Source organism: Choristoneura fumiferana, chromosome 18 (genome assembly GCF_025370935.1).
Source record: "Choristoneura fumiferana chromosome 18, NRCan_CFum_1, whole genome shotgun sequence".
Lineage (NCBI taxonomy): Eukaryota > Metazoa > Arthropoda > Insecta > Lepidoptera > Tortricidae > Choristoneura > Choristoneura fumiferana.
The window spans coordinates 14,806,953-14,824,541 of NC_133489.1; the positions used below are offsets into that span (position 1 = coordinate 14,806,953).

General features: G+C 38.6%; 1 protein-coding gene across 3 annotated transcripts in view; it reads right to left on the reverse strand.

Moving 5' to 3' along the window:
- Positions 1 to 17,589, reverse strand: part of yki (Transcriptional coactivator yki) — a 41,390-nt gene that overhangs the window by 2,613 nt on the left and 21,188 nt on the right. The window contains exons 2-6 of one of the 3 annotated variants that reach the window (XM_074101942.1): positions 7,434 to 7,585; positions 3,491 to 3,631; positions 3,265 to 3,413; positions 1,664 to 1,837; positions 748 to 879 (exon numbers count right to left, since the gene is read on the reverse strand). In XM_074101942.1, the coding sequence (XP_073958043.1) occupies positions 748 to 879; positions 1,664 to 1,837; positions 3,265 to 3,413; positions 3,491 to 3,631; positions 7,434 to 7,585 (748 nt within the window). Of the gene's footprint in view, positions 1 to 747; positions 880 to 1,663; positions 1,838 to 3,264; positions 3,414 to 3,490; positions 3,635 to 7,433; positions 7,586 to 17,589 lie in introns of all 3 variants that reach the window. The other 2 variants (XM_074101941.1, XM_074101943.1) reach the window with 2 other exon arrangements.

The following is a 17,589-nucleotide window of genomic DNA, read 5'->3' on the forward strand; positions in this document are numbered from 1 at the left end:
ACTCCTATGAAAGCAATCAAAAGATAACTATCTATTTCTATTGCTGTTTAACATGTTTCTGATAAATGTTAAATCGTGTTCACTGAAATTAAGATGAAAGCTGCTGTTTTAGAGCATATCACTGGCATACAAATTAAAAGATAGGACAACGGTATTGCTAGGCTGAAGAAGACTTCGATCTAGCGTTTAGAGCGATTAGATCTGTGGTATGTGCTGAAGAAGAACCACCTATGCCCCGTTAGGAGCTTTAAATATACATTCAAGATTCGTAAGGGAGAGGAAGCTTGATCGATGGGGGCCCAGAATACTATCGAACAAGCAAACCCGAAAGCATTAACACTGTACACTGGTTTACCGCCCTTATTCTTCTCATTCTTACGCCTCTTTATTAAGGTAAAAAAAAAAATATATTGGTTAAGGTATACTGTAGGCTAGCAACCTGTCACTATTATACCGTTTTTTATCCGTCTTCATGTCAAAAATGAAACCTAAAATTGCTAAAAGTGGCTCCGAAGCGGTAACGTTTCGTGTGCTCTGTCCATACCCCATTTGACAATACAGGCATAATGTTTGTTTGTGTATAATGTACACCTCATGGCCAGGTCTCCATAATATAGAATGTTGCGCCATGATGAATGTAGCATTCCTCCTTCATGAGGACCTATATTGATTATGATGAAATATTATTTCTTAATAACCCACATTATTTCATAAAAGGCCACAGGAAATCCAAAAATATCTATCTACCTGTAAAGTATTGAGGTCATCCGTGGAGTCTAAATTGTCGGCGAGCGTGATGTCTGCGGGGTCGACGGCGCCCGCCTCGCTGCTGCAGTCCATGCGGTCGTCCATGCCGAGGAAGTCGTCCGGTGTGTAGGCCTGTGAGCACCGGCACCAGGTTATTATGGTACAGATACAGACAGGAAAAACGAGAAGAAAACGCATAGAGGAATCACTAGCGCTTTCGTTAAAATTTAAGAGCAACGAGTCATTTAATTTCTACTCTTTGCTGTCGATTGTATGATGGTGCAACACAAGTAGAAATAAGTTTGAAACTGGGGTTTACTTAAACTATAGGTACCTGTGAGCACCGGCACCAGGTTATTATGGTACAGATACAGACAGGAAAAACGAGTAGAAAACGCATAGAGGAATCACTAGCGCTTTCGTTAAAATTTAAGAGCAACGAGTCATTTAATTTCTACTCTTTGCTGTCGTTTGTAAGATGGTGCAACATAAGTAGAAATAAGTTTGAAACTGGGGTTTACTTAAACTATAGTTACCTAGAGAAGATTGGTATCTGTTATACCTACCTACCTATTTACGCACCAATCCTTACGTTGAATTGTTATATCGCGTTTGATGCGTTAATTAAGTCATTAGAGGCAGAATTTACCTTATTCTTCAAAGTAAAAAACAAAAGTAAGTAAAATGCGCGCTAGGTGTGTTGTTAGCTAGCCAGAAACATTTTCGGTCAAGTCCGATTTTATCTACAGGATGCTCTAATATTTGATAGCTTTCATCCCGGAAAATTTTATAATTCCCGCGTGCGTGCGCTTAACTAATACTTTGCCGACGAAATCACGAGAAACAACGAGTTTATTACATTACCTTGTATAATAGGAGTACGTTATGATAATGTTATGTGATTATGTGTAGGTACCTGTGAGACAGCCATGCCGAGCCCGCTGTCGGCGGACTCCTGTCGCTGATGGTCGGTGAGCCCCGACAGGAAGGGGTCGAGGGGCAGCTCGGTGCCCGCGCCCGCTCCCGCTCCCGCGCCCGCTCCGCTCAACGATGACACGATTGATGACGCCTGCCGCGCCATCAACTCTTGCTGGAATCGAGAACAAGCGAAATTGAAAATCCTATTTAGACATTTATCGTTGATTCAGGCCTGTGATTCAGGCGTTACTTTGCGGAGGTCCATATCAATAACAATATGCACGCGGCACGGAATGCCGAGGACCTGGGTTCGATTCCCAGTGCTGGTCTTATTTTTCTGGTTTTTCTGTGCATCTATATATCAGTTTGTATTTTCAATTTAGGTTTTACAGGATGACCGTAAAAGTAAAAATTTGGAATTGAAATAAAAAATACAAAAAGATTCCAAAAAAACAATCTTAATGCACTAGGTACCTACCTACTTTTACCTCGCTTCTCCACTACAAACTGTGGATCACAGCTAAGTATGTGCGACTCATATTTGTTTACTTACAAAATCGAGAAAATATAATTTATTTACACATATTCTATAAACTATACACAGAAAGATACATTACTTACAAAATCTACTAGGTATCCTCCCCTTCCTCATAAAACAATACATAATGTGTCATACAGGCCCAAATGTCGTTTAAACACCACGCAAAATGCTAACGTGTTTCGAACTCTCTTCGATAGCAAAGCGTGTTAGTTAACAACCACCCGAGCAAACATCCGTTGCCAAACAAAACGAATGTCATACTTTCCAGTGAACATATAAACAAACTCTAAACTACCCACATTATTTTTCCTCAAAATTACTTGCTTTTCACTTTGACTAGCTTAGCTTTGATAATATATTATATGTTCGTTTGTTTATTTATTGTTATAATGAACTGGTAGAGAGTTCGAAACACGTTAGCATTTCGCATGTTGTTTGCGACCGTTGGGCCTGTTTGACATACTTATTGTTATGTAAGTATGTATAGTTCAATGTAGAACAGGTTTTGCATGTTAAAATATTGTGTCGAACTTATGTTAGACGAAAAATAATTATGTCAGTCAAAGAGTATACGAATTAAGTTTATACAAAATGAAAATTAGGACATTTAAAATTAGGCGAAACAAAAGTATGTAAAGTAAGTTATATACTAGTTGTAGTTGTGTGCATATAGTTGTAGTTGGTGACTTTATGTGTAAACAAATTTTGAATAATAAATAATTTCAGTACAAAATGACTTTCACTAAAATGAAAATTAGCTAAAATGAGCTATTAGGTTAAGTAATTAATATTAGTTTATCTTAAATTAGGCAAAACGAAAAAAAAAAAAATATGGGACACTTGACACTAGTTGACACCAATTGACCTAGTCCCAAACTAAGCAAAGCTTGTACTATGGGTACTAGGCAACGGATAAACTACTAGGTAGGTAGTATATTCACCGAATGCTTTTTAAGGCTTGATAAAATTACGTAGAGCTGGAAGTTGTTACCTACATTATTATGCGGACTACTCGATAAGACTCGTGTGTGTCGTCATGTGTTGCGTTTAATCAGTACCTGCAGTCTAATTTCCTGCTGGCGCTGTTTGAGTCGCTCTCGCTCTAACTGCAGTGACTGCAAGCGTATTTTCTGTTGCAGCGAGGCGTTGACCCAGCCGCCACCCGCCGCCGCCGTGCCCGCCGCCGGAGTGCGTTGCAAGTGTTGCGCTGTAAACAAAATAAACTACATAAAGAACCGCTCCATCGAGATAACAATAAATAATTCTGATATGGCTACTACTTACGTATTCTAGGATCGAACCAGGACGTGGTGCGAGCCGCGTGGTTGATGAAGTAGATCTCCCCTTCCGGAGTCGCCGCCTGCTCCCAACCGTCGGGCAGCGCGCCCAGTGAGTCTGGCGTTGTGTTACTACTTGTACTCTTCGCTGCTGAAATCAATCAGACGTACTCTCTTAATGCGATTGTAATCGTAGGGCAATTATGAATGACATGTATGATCCTCTCAACAGCGACTAGTTGCAAGCAAGTATATAGTCTAAGACGTACGCGCACGTGATCGGTAATCAGGTGGACTCGGGGAAGGTCATCGCGAGCTCGTTCCAAGAAAACAACGGCGCCAGACGCACGCCCGCGCAACGCGCTGCGCTGGCGCACCCGCCAAATGAATCACACCGCACAATGCCGCGGCACCGTCGCCACCAGCGTGTGCCGCTCAAAGGTCTACTCTCATTCATAGTTTTAGCCACTGGACATAGTGCTCGTAAGGTAGTCACCATTTATTATTAGACCTAGATCTAATGTGCTTGCCTACAAAATTATTGCTAATTCAATTTAAGTTTAGGTAAACAAGGGTATCCTGTATCTTTATGGATTTTCCCAAGCCGGTTTTAAACCTACAAACCAGAGTCTATGATATTTCCTCTTATTTATTACTCTAATGGTAAATAGCTCGTAAAACAAAATTATTTTAGGCTTTTACTAGTCTGCCTTCTACTTTTCAAAGTAATCAGACAAATACATAATTAGTACCTACCTTACGAGTAAGTACGAGTAGGTAGGTACTTTTTGTTTCCAATCGCGCTTAACCGTAACTACCTACCTATGCGTATTATCGGTTCTTATGGCTAGGTACCTACCATTATTCGGCAAAATATAGTTAGTAGGCAAATACCTATCATTAATTTATGAACATCATTAGTGAAGTCACGGTTCACAATAAATTATTACCGAACGAAAAATGAAAATTAACTAAGTAAAATATTTTCAACTCATTTCTCCGCTACAAGCCGTGCACCACTTACTTACTCCAGGACATGTGCGACAATACATAATATGCATATTGTTTTATGTGGAAGAGGAGGTGGGCAGGTTCTGCATGCCAACATGTATGAGTCGCACAGTCGTAGATGTGGTACACGGTTTGTGGCATAAAGGCAGGATGAAAATGTTATTAAAATTCATTTTGGAACTCCGCAAAGTAACACCCAAATAAGGAACAATCTTGATTGCAACAACACAAGCCCAGTATCTCGTGCCTGAAACTATGAGCTTTATATTAAAGAAGGACCCAGTTACTAACGTAAAGTATGATAATAACTAGTTTGCATTGCTGGTAGATAAGAGAGTAAATATGGCATTCCTAGGTGACGATATCAAATCAAAATTTCCAGGAAAGATGTCTTCAGAACAAAATTATTCCATGGTTAAACAAAGTTAATTTGTTATCATATCACGACATCGATTAGAGAGGAATGCGTAACGAAAACACATTTATTTGTGGCTCGAGATGATATATATATATATATATATTGTATATATAGAGACTTTAAGAAGATGAGGTAGGTATTAAGAAAGATAAGGCAAGACGAAGCACCGGCTGGCACTTGCCCCGGTGCGAGCGGCGCCGCGAGCAAACATCGCGGCGGCTCCGAACGTGACTACAGCACGTACTGTAGCTATAACTATCACAACACAAGAATGCGTAAATAAGTGTTTTCATGCGTTTGCACACGTAACGTGACGCCCTGCACAGATAGACTCAAAAATCTTTGAAGTCAAAGCAACAAGGGGTACATTGCTGTCGCGAAACTGGGACTACACAGCACAGTGATGATGGGAAATATTGTATGAAGCTTGGGCGGCAGCAGCGGTGGTGTCTGTGTCCCAACGCGCAGGCGCTGAAAGCCGCAGCGCCCGCGCCACGCCGGAGCGCCCCACCGCCTCGCGACGCGACACCAATGTATTTTCCGAACACCTTTCATCGCTCGTCTCGCATCGACCGACGGAAACAACGCGTTAATACCCGTCATAAAATCGGTTTTAGAATTCGGGTTATTTACTTGTTTTTATTTCAGTTCCATGATAATTTTAAACGCGACTCTGTGGCCAATTAGATCACGTGAAAACGAGATCAGGGAAACATTGGCTCTTTGTGAAGTTGTTATCTACCTAGCTACATAAACCAAAGGTGACCAAAGCCAGCCAGGTTATTTATATATTATTTTTAGCAGCTTTCATGTTTCTTACAGAAAATTCCAGTTGAATATTACATAATTATACCTACCCATCTCTGGGGGAAAATGGGTTTAATGTTCAAGTTTTACACTCTGCTTTTCACTTCGATTGCGAGGAAATTAAATAGCAACAGTGGAAACAATTGTTCACTTACTAATGTACCTACCTTTTATTTTTCATGGATTACTACTATATAATGTTATTTTTTTAGTTTTATTGATTTATTTTGATTGATTTTTGTTATTATATAAATGAAAAATTATTTAAAAACTATGTAGAAACTTTTTAATTTGTGGCTGTTGACACCTGATTAGTGATTACCTGGTCTTAGACGAAGATTTTACTTTATGCACTAGAGCATAAAAAGTCACTTCTTATGCTCGTAAAGTTCGTATTTATGCTGGATCTAGGCGACATAAAATGACTTTTTATGTTATAGTGCATAAAGCAAAATCTTCGTCTAAGACCAAGGCAATCAATCAGGTGTAAACAGCCACAAACAAAGAAGTTTCTACATATATATTTTTTTATAAATTGTAATTTATATTAAACTAAAAATCAAATAAATCAATCAAAAAAGATCAAAAAAACTAAAATGTTATAACAATATAATAATGCATGAACAATAAAAGGTACATAGTAGGTAAGTGAACATTGCTTCCACTGTTAATATTTCATTTCCTCGCCTTCGAAGTGAATAGCAGTGTAAAACTCGAGCACTAAACCTATTTTCCCCTCGACGTGTCTATCCACCCTCGCCGTATCGGCTCGGGTGGCTATATGAACATCTCGGGTAAAATGGCTCTTTTAGCTCTTGTTGTACAATCTCCTATTTGTTAACAGCTATCTATATGTTTATATGTACTCTATCCTCATAAGTCCCTCCGCACGTAACGAGCTGATAATACTCACTCGTTTATTGTAGTAACAACATTACAGAAGACGGTGTCATGTAGGCATTCATTTGATACAATATAATAAAATTACTGATGGCCGCACAACAAAAATGATAGTTAGGAAGATGCGTTAGCTTTGACGGATAACGGATAACCTAGTCCTACTTATTAAACGCAATAAGTCCACCAAAATCGATCCCGGTCAGTCTAATTTTAACCGAGCTCAAACTATCGACTTTCTGGGTGATATAAAATCATTGAACTAGTTTCTTTACGCTACCGCAGACCTTACCTTAATTTGATCAAAAACCAAAGGATTACGAATAAAGATTAAAAACTATTGCATGTAAATTCTATTCTCCATTTGGCGCCCTGAAATATTTTCTCTTTTTGTGTCCGGGATCAGGAAGTTTGACAGTGTTTACCTATTTATCTATATTTCCATTGTTATCAAATAACTCTTTCAGGTGGCAACCTTATGTATGTTACCAAGAGGCTCATAGTTGAAAGGGATTCAGTCGAATCAAATCCTGGTTCAAGAAGCCAGAGGTCTAACACACTTGGAATCAATCGTTTTACTGCTTCTTTCTGTTGTAGGTACGGTATAAGACGAGGGTAGAAAGATATGGCTAATGCGATCGCTAACGTTAGCGCGATAGACAATATGGCTGCAGGTTGGACAAGGTCTATGGCGCGCATTGAGTAGGCAGCAGGGTAGGCAGCGCTAGTGCTGGTGGCGCGCTGCTGCGGCACAAACTAAATACCAACTTGCTAGTCTGGAATCGACCCAATGCACACCAATAGGGTAGGTTGTTACCTGGCGTCGGTGCGGGTGTGATGGGCTGCGGCTGCGGCGCCGGCGCGGGCGCGAGCAACGTCTCCGCGCTCTGGTGCTGCACGCCTGCCGTCACACTCTGTGCCGCCAGCGACTTGCGCGGGTCCTCCCATGTCGTCGTCTTTGTTATGTGACTGTGAACAACAGAGAAATATCGTTAGTCACACTTAAACCCCGCTTAAACTTAAATCCTGTAGAATATCCATTTATAAGACTTAACACGCACTGTTATTAAACGAGAGCGGTTTTAGCAGTTCGCCCCTCTAGTGTATCGCTTGAGAAAGAAATGCGCTAGTGGCTAAAATTGCTCGCTTTTAATTGCAGTGCGCGCTTAGCCTTATTTGAGCTACCTATGAAAAGTAAGACACTAAGTTTACCTCTCAAGTAGGCATAGTCAAATAACACAAATTTTATGTTTTAAGCCTAATGATAAATATTTAACCGAGGCACTTTTTGTAACCATTGTACTGTACAGTCACCAGCACCAATATACACAATACACACACACACACACACACACACACACACACACACACGCACGCACGCACGCACGCACGCACGCACGCACGCACGCACGCACGCACGCACGCACGCACGCACGCACGCACGCACGCACGCACGCACGCACGCACGCACGCACGCACGCACGCACGCACGCACACACACACACACACACACACACACACACACACACACACACACACACACACACACACACACACACACACACAACAGAGCATGTATAATATTATTTGTCAATAAATTCCATTCTAATTTTCTTTGACCAGTAATTTTTCGTAATGTGCTCTTCAAACATTTTTTTACAAAAACGGTAAAGTGCTTGGTTTTATCATTAATAATTTAAATTATCACTACACATATAAACTAATCATTATTATCTATAAAGTAGGTAACGCAGTGGACATGCATGTCCCCGCCATTTGTATGGAAATTGGTGTACCTATTTACCGCTGAGTTTTTTCCACAAAATTTCTTTAAATGTAATGTTTTCTTGCTTTAAAAGATTAAAGGCCGTGCCAGGATAAGCTAAGTGATTCTGCCCCCATCCAGTTTGGGCTCGTAATTTTTATGGATGGTGTGGCTCTACATTAGTAATAAATTGGCAAAATTTTAGCCCCCCAAACTTAATAGTTTTTTGGATAAAAGAAAAAAGAAAATATGATTTTTCTTCTATATATTTTTTTAACCTATCTTAGCGTGCATCACAAATATTGTACAATCACTACAGATAATTATTTGACATGAATAACATTTTCATTATGTCATAGAAACAAAAAATGCTGACTGAAGATTTCATATTTTTTTATTATTTACTTCCACTTTGGAGACTGCTCTAATTTTTTCACCAGTAATACACTCACAATTGAGCTATAAGATGTTTTTTTCCAAAATTGTAGCTGTGGGAGAACATGGAGATATCTTTACATAAAATACTTTACCATACATTTTTCTGCAACAAGACCTAAAACGAATTAATGATTGAAATCTCTTTAGAGAAACGTGCACGCGGCATACTAAATACTGGCCACTTACATTGCGTTAGGTCTTAATTTAAAAAAAAATATCAAAAGTTTCACGGCGGAATATTTAAGAAACTCATGGGCCTTGGTCGTCCGACACAAAAAAATGTATGAAAGAAGTGTCGGACAAACTAATCGGCATATCTGGCGACCAAAGAGCAGGCTTTTTCTTCGCCCAAAGACTGAGCCTTGCAGTGCAACGAGGCAACGCCGCTAGCGTCTTAGGCACAATGCCCCGCGCTGCGCTGCCTTTGGATGCGGAAGCCCGTTTTAGTTAATTTTATATGTTTTTTTATTTTTATTTTTATGTAAAAATTCATTGTTTAAATAAATAAATCACATTAAAAAAAAAAAAACTTCAAATAAATGATAAAAGCGACGTATTATGGATAGTAAAACTTTTGATAGAAATAATTATTGTTTTACTCGTACTATCCCTAATATTATGTCGCTTTTATCATTTACATATTTGAAAAGAGTTTCTTAATTATTAAGCCGTGAAACTTAACTTTTGATACTTTTTTTTAATTAAGATTAAATTAGAGATTATACTTACGTCCTATCCGTCTATCTGTCCGTATTTCACATTGTGTAATCATTTATTTCTTTGTGCCTATTAAATACTTATAGCAAAAGACACTTCGTTCTCACTGGGTGTCACACGACACTTCCCTTTAACATAGTGTATTTTAATTTTTAGTCAACACAAATTTTAGGCATAACATGGTAATATGCTGTGGATGTGGCCAATTTGGTAAACCGGACGTGGCGAGTGCCAGTGCGACCTAGTGGAAGCGGTGAGGCGGAGGCATGATGAATGACTCTTGTAAAGTTACTTTCTTTGCGAAATGTGACGAAATGTAGCGCAGTCGTTGGATAAACTGCGCGCGAAAAGGGTTATTAAGTATACTTACTTACTTTTTAACCGACTTCAAAAAAAGGAGGAGGTTATCAATTCGGTTGTATTCTTTTTATTGTCATCATTATTATTATTTTTTATGTTTGTTACCTCCGAACTCCGTCATTTGTGAACCGATTTGTTTTTTTTTTCGTTCGTATAGGAATACCTTCAATTAGGTCCCATAAGCACCAAATCAGGATCTGATGATTGGATCCTAAGGAAATCGAGGGAACTTTTCAATTATTGTAGAGACACTTATGGTAATTTGGATATATTTAGTAGCAACTCGTACATCTGCTTTTGACAATCATCATTTAGTGTGTGGAACTGATGATGAAGACCACAGTTGACCATCGGAGTTATTACGAGTACTCAATAACAAGTATTTCACGGGTTGAATTTCAATTACTTCAACACAGTTGCTAAGCAATTTATGCTCATAGTAATGCATATGGTGAAATGAAATGGGTGGTGAAGCACCAGGACTCCTCAATAATGAACGTTTCTGCATCGGAAAAAAGAATCTTTCGTAAAAGGTGACCAGCAGTTGACATTACACTGTCACAGTCAATTTTTTGTTATAATTTTTTCATCTGTAAATAATTATAAAGTCTGTCATGCGTGGCCATGTTGCGGGATTTCATTGGGAGTTTCATTTCAACTAATTTCTAAGACGTAACGTAAGAAATAACTTTTATTTCTACGACTTCGTTCGCGAAGAATTTGTTTATCGCGCGCCCACAGGATACAATTTTACAGGATAAAAACTTCCTAATTTCTTGGGGTCGCAAACTATCCCCATACCTACCAAATTTTATAAGGATCGGTAGATCACTTACTTAAATTTACGATTTAGAGTACAAAACAAAAACAGTAGGTACAAAACAAATATTTAAGCATTTATAATATTAAGGAAGGATCCTTTTAACATTTACCCAAATTGCCAAGTTGAATGCATAACATCATAGGTATATTCTGTACAAGAGTTTGACAGAAAAAAAAACTTACAGGATTAGATTTTTTTTTCTAAATTATGCCAACTATGGCCCTGTCTGGGCGCCGGTTTAGATTAGATTTGGTCATTTCAATTCGCAGCCATTGATTTCAAGAGATATCTATTTGTGACACCACAATGTACATAATATATCAAATATAGGTAAATCTATGAAATGCATATCAAAGCAAGATAGATTTGTTTTTTTTTTATTCGACTGGATGGCAAACGAGCAAGTGGGTCTCCTGATGGTAAGAGATCACCACCGCCCATAAACATCAGCAACACCAGGGGTATTTCAGATGCGTTACCAACCTAGAAGCCTAAGATAGGATACCTCAAGTGCCATTAATTTCACCGACTGTCTTACTCTCCACGCCGAAACACAACAGTGCAAGCACTGCTGTTCACGGAACGGCAGGATTAGCGAGCAAGATGGTGGTAGCAATCCGGGCGGACCTTGCACAAGGTCCTACCACCTGCACAACAACACACAACAACAAGGATGACAATTAATTTATGATAGCAATGGCAGTGTCACAATACACGTAACAATTGCCTGTATTGTGGCATTGTGGCAGGAGCTGCTCACGACAGAGATGTGGTGGCAAGAGGGGATATCCTTTGCTCAGCGATGAGTCAGTTTAAGTAAAAATATTATATTCTCTTAAGAACAGACGTCTCAGATATTACTGGTATAAAATACAATGATAATAGGTATTATAAAATAGCTTAATGTACTAAAATTTCTGCAAACTCCATTAAATGCAAAGAAAAAACATTGCACTGTAAAGTGGGTGGGCGACGGTCACAGCGTCAAATCAATTTATACGGAGCGGTAATGAACTTGGCCGCGCTATCGCCGCTATCAGCTGTTCCTATGTTACCTAAGCCCAATATTGGCGCCACATCGATGTTGCCAGCATTTTAATGTTTGAATAACATGCCGTATCAAACATTGGGCCAACTTGCTGTAATGTTTAATACCGATACGCCAAAGTGGCGCAGATCACCTGCAGCCGACACACCTGCACGCCTTATCACCCTACCAATGGGTAACCTTTTGTGGCACAGCAGCTGGAAATTATAGGCAAACGAGGCACCCTACCGCATCATAAGTATTTTAATATTCTGCAGGTAATTTGAATTTGTAGGTATACTGTCTCAACATTACGATGTAGCTTCGACGAATAAGTAATGTAATATCCTGTTGTTAATGTTTAAAACGCTTAACTACTTTTATTTGACTCAAACAATTAGGAAAAGAAGTTTAATGAAACGATCCATTACTCACAACAGTACTTTTCTAATTATTTCATTACATAAAATACAAAGGTGACCTGAACATAGATATACGTACAGACTATATATACCTACTTGCTTTAGCAAACCACTACTTACATCTAATCTATCAATCTATCTAATTTATTTACCTTTAAACGAGCAATTCTTGTATAGATATTACGGGGATCTCGAAAACGGCTCTAACTATTTCGATGAAATTTGGCATGTAGGGGTTTTCGAGAATTACAAATCAATCTAGCTTGGTCTTATCTCTGGGAAAACGCTTATTATCGAGTTTTAGCCCGAGTAAAGCTCGGTCGCCTAGGTACTAATAGTCACACGAGCACAAAATTCCCGAGGCATCATATCACTAAATCATCTATAGATAAGAGAATATAAGTAAGACTAGCAATCGTTGGTAAGAGTGTAGTTATAAGCATAATAAACAACACGGAAAACACAGACAGTAATCACAGAAAGATTAGAGTTAGGGGCTGTTTCACCATCCATTGATTAGTGTTAACTGACGGTTAAATGTGATGCCGTCTCTATTTGTTTTGTTCGAATAGACGGAAACGGCATCACATTTAACCGTCTGTTAACACTAATCAATGGATGGTGAAACAGCCCCTTAGTTTACTGTAGGTATTTCAAAAGTAATAACTTTTTACCCTGGTAAAATGTTCGTTCCCTTTTTTATTTTAAGCTAAAACTGATTTTGGTTAGTACGTTATACGACGAATTTTACCCAAGTGGTTTACCTATACTGGGCCCGAATGTGTTACTTTTTTGTAAGGAACTACCGACCTTCGTTTCAACGAACTAGCACAGGAAAAATGGCAGTGGTATTACCATCACATCTTGAGCAACTATTGTTGGTATGGTCTCATTCGATTCAGCGCAAAAAAATACATAGAAAATGACACCTCACTCGCTTAGTTTATAAAATTTGCATTTTTTAAACGTTGGCCCCTGCCCATACCCCCTAGGAGAGGGTAGGACGTCTAAATTTTGGTAGGACTCGGCAGATCCTCATTTCTAGTGCCAAGATAAAAGTTATAAACAAAGTTTTTTTGATGTACATATTTTGCCTCCAAACTGTCTTATTTTACCTGTGCTAAACATGCCGGTTATGAGTTCAAAGTTGCTATCTTAAAGAAAAAGTTTACATAGCCTGCTTGTAACACTAGGCCAAATGGTCTATCTGAGTTTCTAAGCTTACAGGTCTTTTGAAAAAATAACTAGGTAAGTACCTAATGCATAATTTTGTATGGCAAGAGTAGACCTAGGCTTAGCTTGGCATTTAGGTACTTGAAACTCGAAAGACGAAGACGAACATGGACATACATGTTTACAAAGAAAACCTTACGTTTTTCATCATCCATTTAAAAATTGGTACCCAAGTATTTATTGAAAGCCAACAGAAATTGATTCAGAGCGGATGTAGGTACTTAGATGTGAGAGGTAACGTCAAATATTTTGCAGAGTAGGTATACCTAACTATCGTGTACAGGACATGAGACAATTAAGCAATCATGCATGCATGCGCCTCCTTCGGATACGAGTATGAACACGTTAAGTTTCCCATATTCGCATATAAACTGTTTAATGGTATAATTTTATGTCTGAAGCATGGCATTTGAATGTAAAGAAAGAAAGAAAGAAAGAAAAAGTTTATTCGGCAAACTTGTAGGTAGCATACATCAGGTACATATAACTTAATGTTTAATTAAGGTCAACTTAAAGCTAGCCGAAAGGGCTGGCAGCTCAGCAATGCTGAGGTACGGAACCACAGCGCTGATGTACGGCCTTATAGTCCCATCCTCTAAGCGGAACATTCCCACGAGGTAGGTAGCCATCACCAGTCTGTATGACTAAGTCCATTTTTGTTATACAACCTACTCGAACACACGTTCTGAATTGTCTGTAATCTAATACATGTGATCGGGTATCAATTTTCCTGACAAAGGATTGCGTAAATATCGCTACTTCACTTAGTTAGGTACTTGCGCCAAGATAGAACAATTACGACTTCCTATTATAGAATTGGTTTCGTCCATTATGTTCGTAATTGGTATTCTAATTTGTAAGTAATCGGTTGCGAAGCTTGACGATACCATCCAACTAGGCTGGCTTCCTCGTCTGAACTGAGAGAGAAGTCTATTTTGATAACTTCCCTTGCATTAACTTGAGGGATACACAGCGTACCTACTATAATCAAGGAAAGAGAAATAAAAATAATCATCCGATGATGACTATCAAGTGACAAATCACTTAAGTAGTATTATCGTGTTATTGCTGCCTACATGCATCTCGGTACGGGAGGAAGGTGCGGGCGGCGCGGTGGGGCGGCCGTGTGTAATTACACCGGCCCCTACGAAGACATCACTCACATTAATGCATCGCATTATTAAAGATACGGTTCTACACGATGTCACATAAGTGCATCTCTGTCGCTCCACGAACCAATGATCACTTCATCGTAAGTCAACTTAGCAGGCTGCGCCTGCGCCGCGCGGGGATGGCTCGGGTTGCATAACACCGGGCAAACTGCGCGGCTTGCATCGGTGTTTGTACACAATCGTATTATTTACTCACACCCTTTTGCGCGAATCACGTAATCAGTTTTCTTAGAATTGTCAAGTCAAATTTGGAACCGACAAGGAACACCAGGCTATGACACCTACGCATATAATGATAAGTATCAATTACTTACTTACTTATATCCTATCACTAAAAATTACTGGTTTAAAGAAATGGTGTAACATGACGTACTTACTATCGAAATAAATACTTTGTAGGACCATGCTTACTGAGAAAACAATTGCTATATAGGTATGACAAGAAGTGTTGAGAAATAGTCAAATCCAAGACCTTCATGCAACTATTGGTTACATAAAATACAGTATCTATATTTATTTACGACTGTAGGTTCGAATAGTATATGTAGATGCAAGTGCCTATATGACATGTTCCAAAAGAGGTTTAGTGTATAATAATCAAAAGTTTAAGTTAAGAATTAAAGAAAGAATCGTATCTTATAATTTTCGTAGAATAGGCAATAAGTACCTACGTAAAAATGACTACATTAGCTAAGTAAAAAGAAGTTATTTAGAAACGTTAACTCTTAAGTGTCATTATAACTTTTATATAACGGAGCGAAATATTTTAGAATCTTAAGTGATTGAAATATCTAGAGACTTCACACGACGAGTTATAGAAGCGGATCCACTTTTAACCTGTAAATAAGAGCGCATTTCCTCAAAGGCTACTCAAGACCACACAAACCCTGACCGCAACAAAGTATTCACCGTAAACAGAATCGCAGGCAATTATGACGAATTCAGTGAAATGCCTCGTGTTTCAATTAAACAGAAAATAAAGTTGGCACTGCTCCTGTCTGCCGACGTAACATAACGTTAAAATAATCGTAATAGCGAGTAGCGCACTCATTCAGCTAGCAGAACCGAAGGCACGCGTATTTATCTTCACTTGGCAGTGAATTAACGTCATGGTAACATAGAAACAAAACATTATGATTTCAGAATGGGTTTTATCCAACCTTTCAGAAAGTAGAGTTTTGTCGCGGTGAAAATCGTCACCAATGTTATCATCGATGCGTTTTCCTCTGAGTCATTTTTCGGTAAACAGTGACAAATATTTATTTAGGATGCTAAGTATATCTCTAAAAATAACAAGAAAATTATTAAATGTGATGACCTTAAGGAACCGTTTGATTATTTAAATCGGGTACAATCTTAAATCCGACCGAGCATCGTTCCTAAGATGGCGCTGCTGGTCGCCGGATACGCGTCATGTCGGACGCACATCCTGTTGCTGGTAGGTACAATCTTCCCGCTTTTACACTTCAGTTCTACTAATAGTTATATGGAACAGACTACTGACAAAACAATGAGCACGCTGCCTGGTAGCCTTCGAAAATAATTCAGCTGTATTTACTCAGGGAGATTGATTACGTAACCGCTGATTGCGTGGTCACACCAAAAATCTTAACCCGCAGAAAACTTATCGCTACGTCGTATCGTAGATCAAACACCTACATTTGATATTACAAAGTACTTAACATGAAATGGTGAACTCTAATTGAAGATGTCACAGGAACATAGATCCCGGAACCTTCATCGTAGAGTGCTACATTATAATATAAATTATAAAATCTATACGACGTGTATGCTTACCTTATTATTTATGTGTCAGATGTGTCCAGTATTCAAGAAACTGAAAGACGCATAGCATAATGGATAAAAATTATGTACGAGTAAGTAGGTAGAGGCGTGACAATTTCGCTAAGATGGCGACGCTGCCGTGATTTATTTGTGTTTTCATCTTTCCATGTACTGTAACTTCGTTAATTGAACATTACTAAAAATATTTCAGAGTTAGTTTACTTAGACTCTGATGTGTTTAAGTGAATGTGGTACCTACATCAGTGTGTTGTGTACTTTAACAAACCAGCGGATAACTGAACCAATTCTGGGCGTGACTCATTCATTCACATGCCCGCTTGCCTAGACGCAATGTTAATGTAAGTATTATTTGTTTGTTTAATGTTACGAACGCCGAACAAGAAACTAAGACTTAGTAATAGAAAGTTTCACTTGCAGTAAATTCCACATCAGTATTTAAATATTAGTAAACACCAAATCTGTCTTAATTTAATTGAATGACAGAAATTAACCTATTTGGGTACCTATCTAACAATTGCTATCAAGTTTAATGAACTGTATACTAGCAGAACATTTAATTAAAGTGGCAACACTAACTAACATAGTTTTTTTTTATGTTTGTGACACTTTTATGGCTTTCTTGGGATAGTAGGTTTTGCACTGAGAACAACATGGCGGAGACGGCGTTCTAATTTTGAATCTCGGACGAGTCGGCGCTCGCGTACGTAAATAAACGCACACACGAATAATAATCAGTAGGTAATACTATACACGTATTTAGTCAGACGACATTAAAATTCTATTATTTCTAATTTATTTAAATTAATAAAAATCATGATACTATGGAATAATAAATACCTACGTCAGATTGGATAATATATATACTCGTATTATATTTAATGTTCTTATTCGTCTAATTCGGTTTATCGCAATTATTTTGCATTCTGCCATTACGTACCTTTAAGTGAGACAGCATATGTACACTCGAATCTATACCTAAATCTTAATAATGCTAGTAGCTATCTAGAAACGTGTTTAAAAGTCTAATGATCAATTCGATCATTCCGCGCCTATTGCCTTCGATTCAGCGATTGGATAGCGCTGTAAATACTGCGCAGAGTCGTGCGTGGTTGACTTGGTTCTAAACAAAAGGATCGCGTTTAGGCGCCAGCCGCGACTCTTGCGGTAGGAACCGATTGATTTACACTCCGAACAACATCAAAGCTGATAG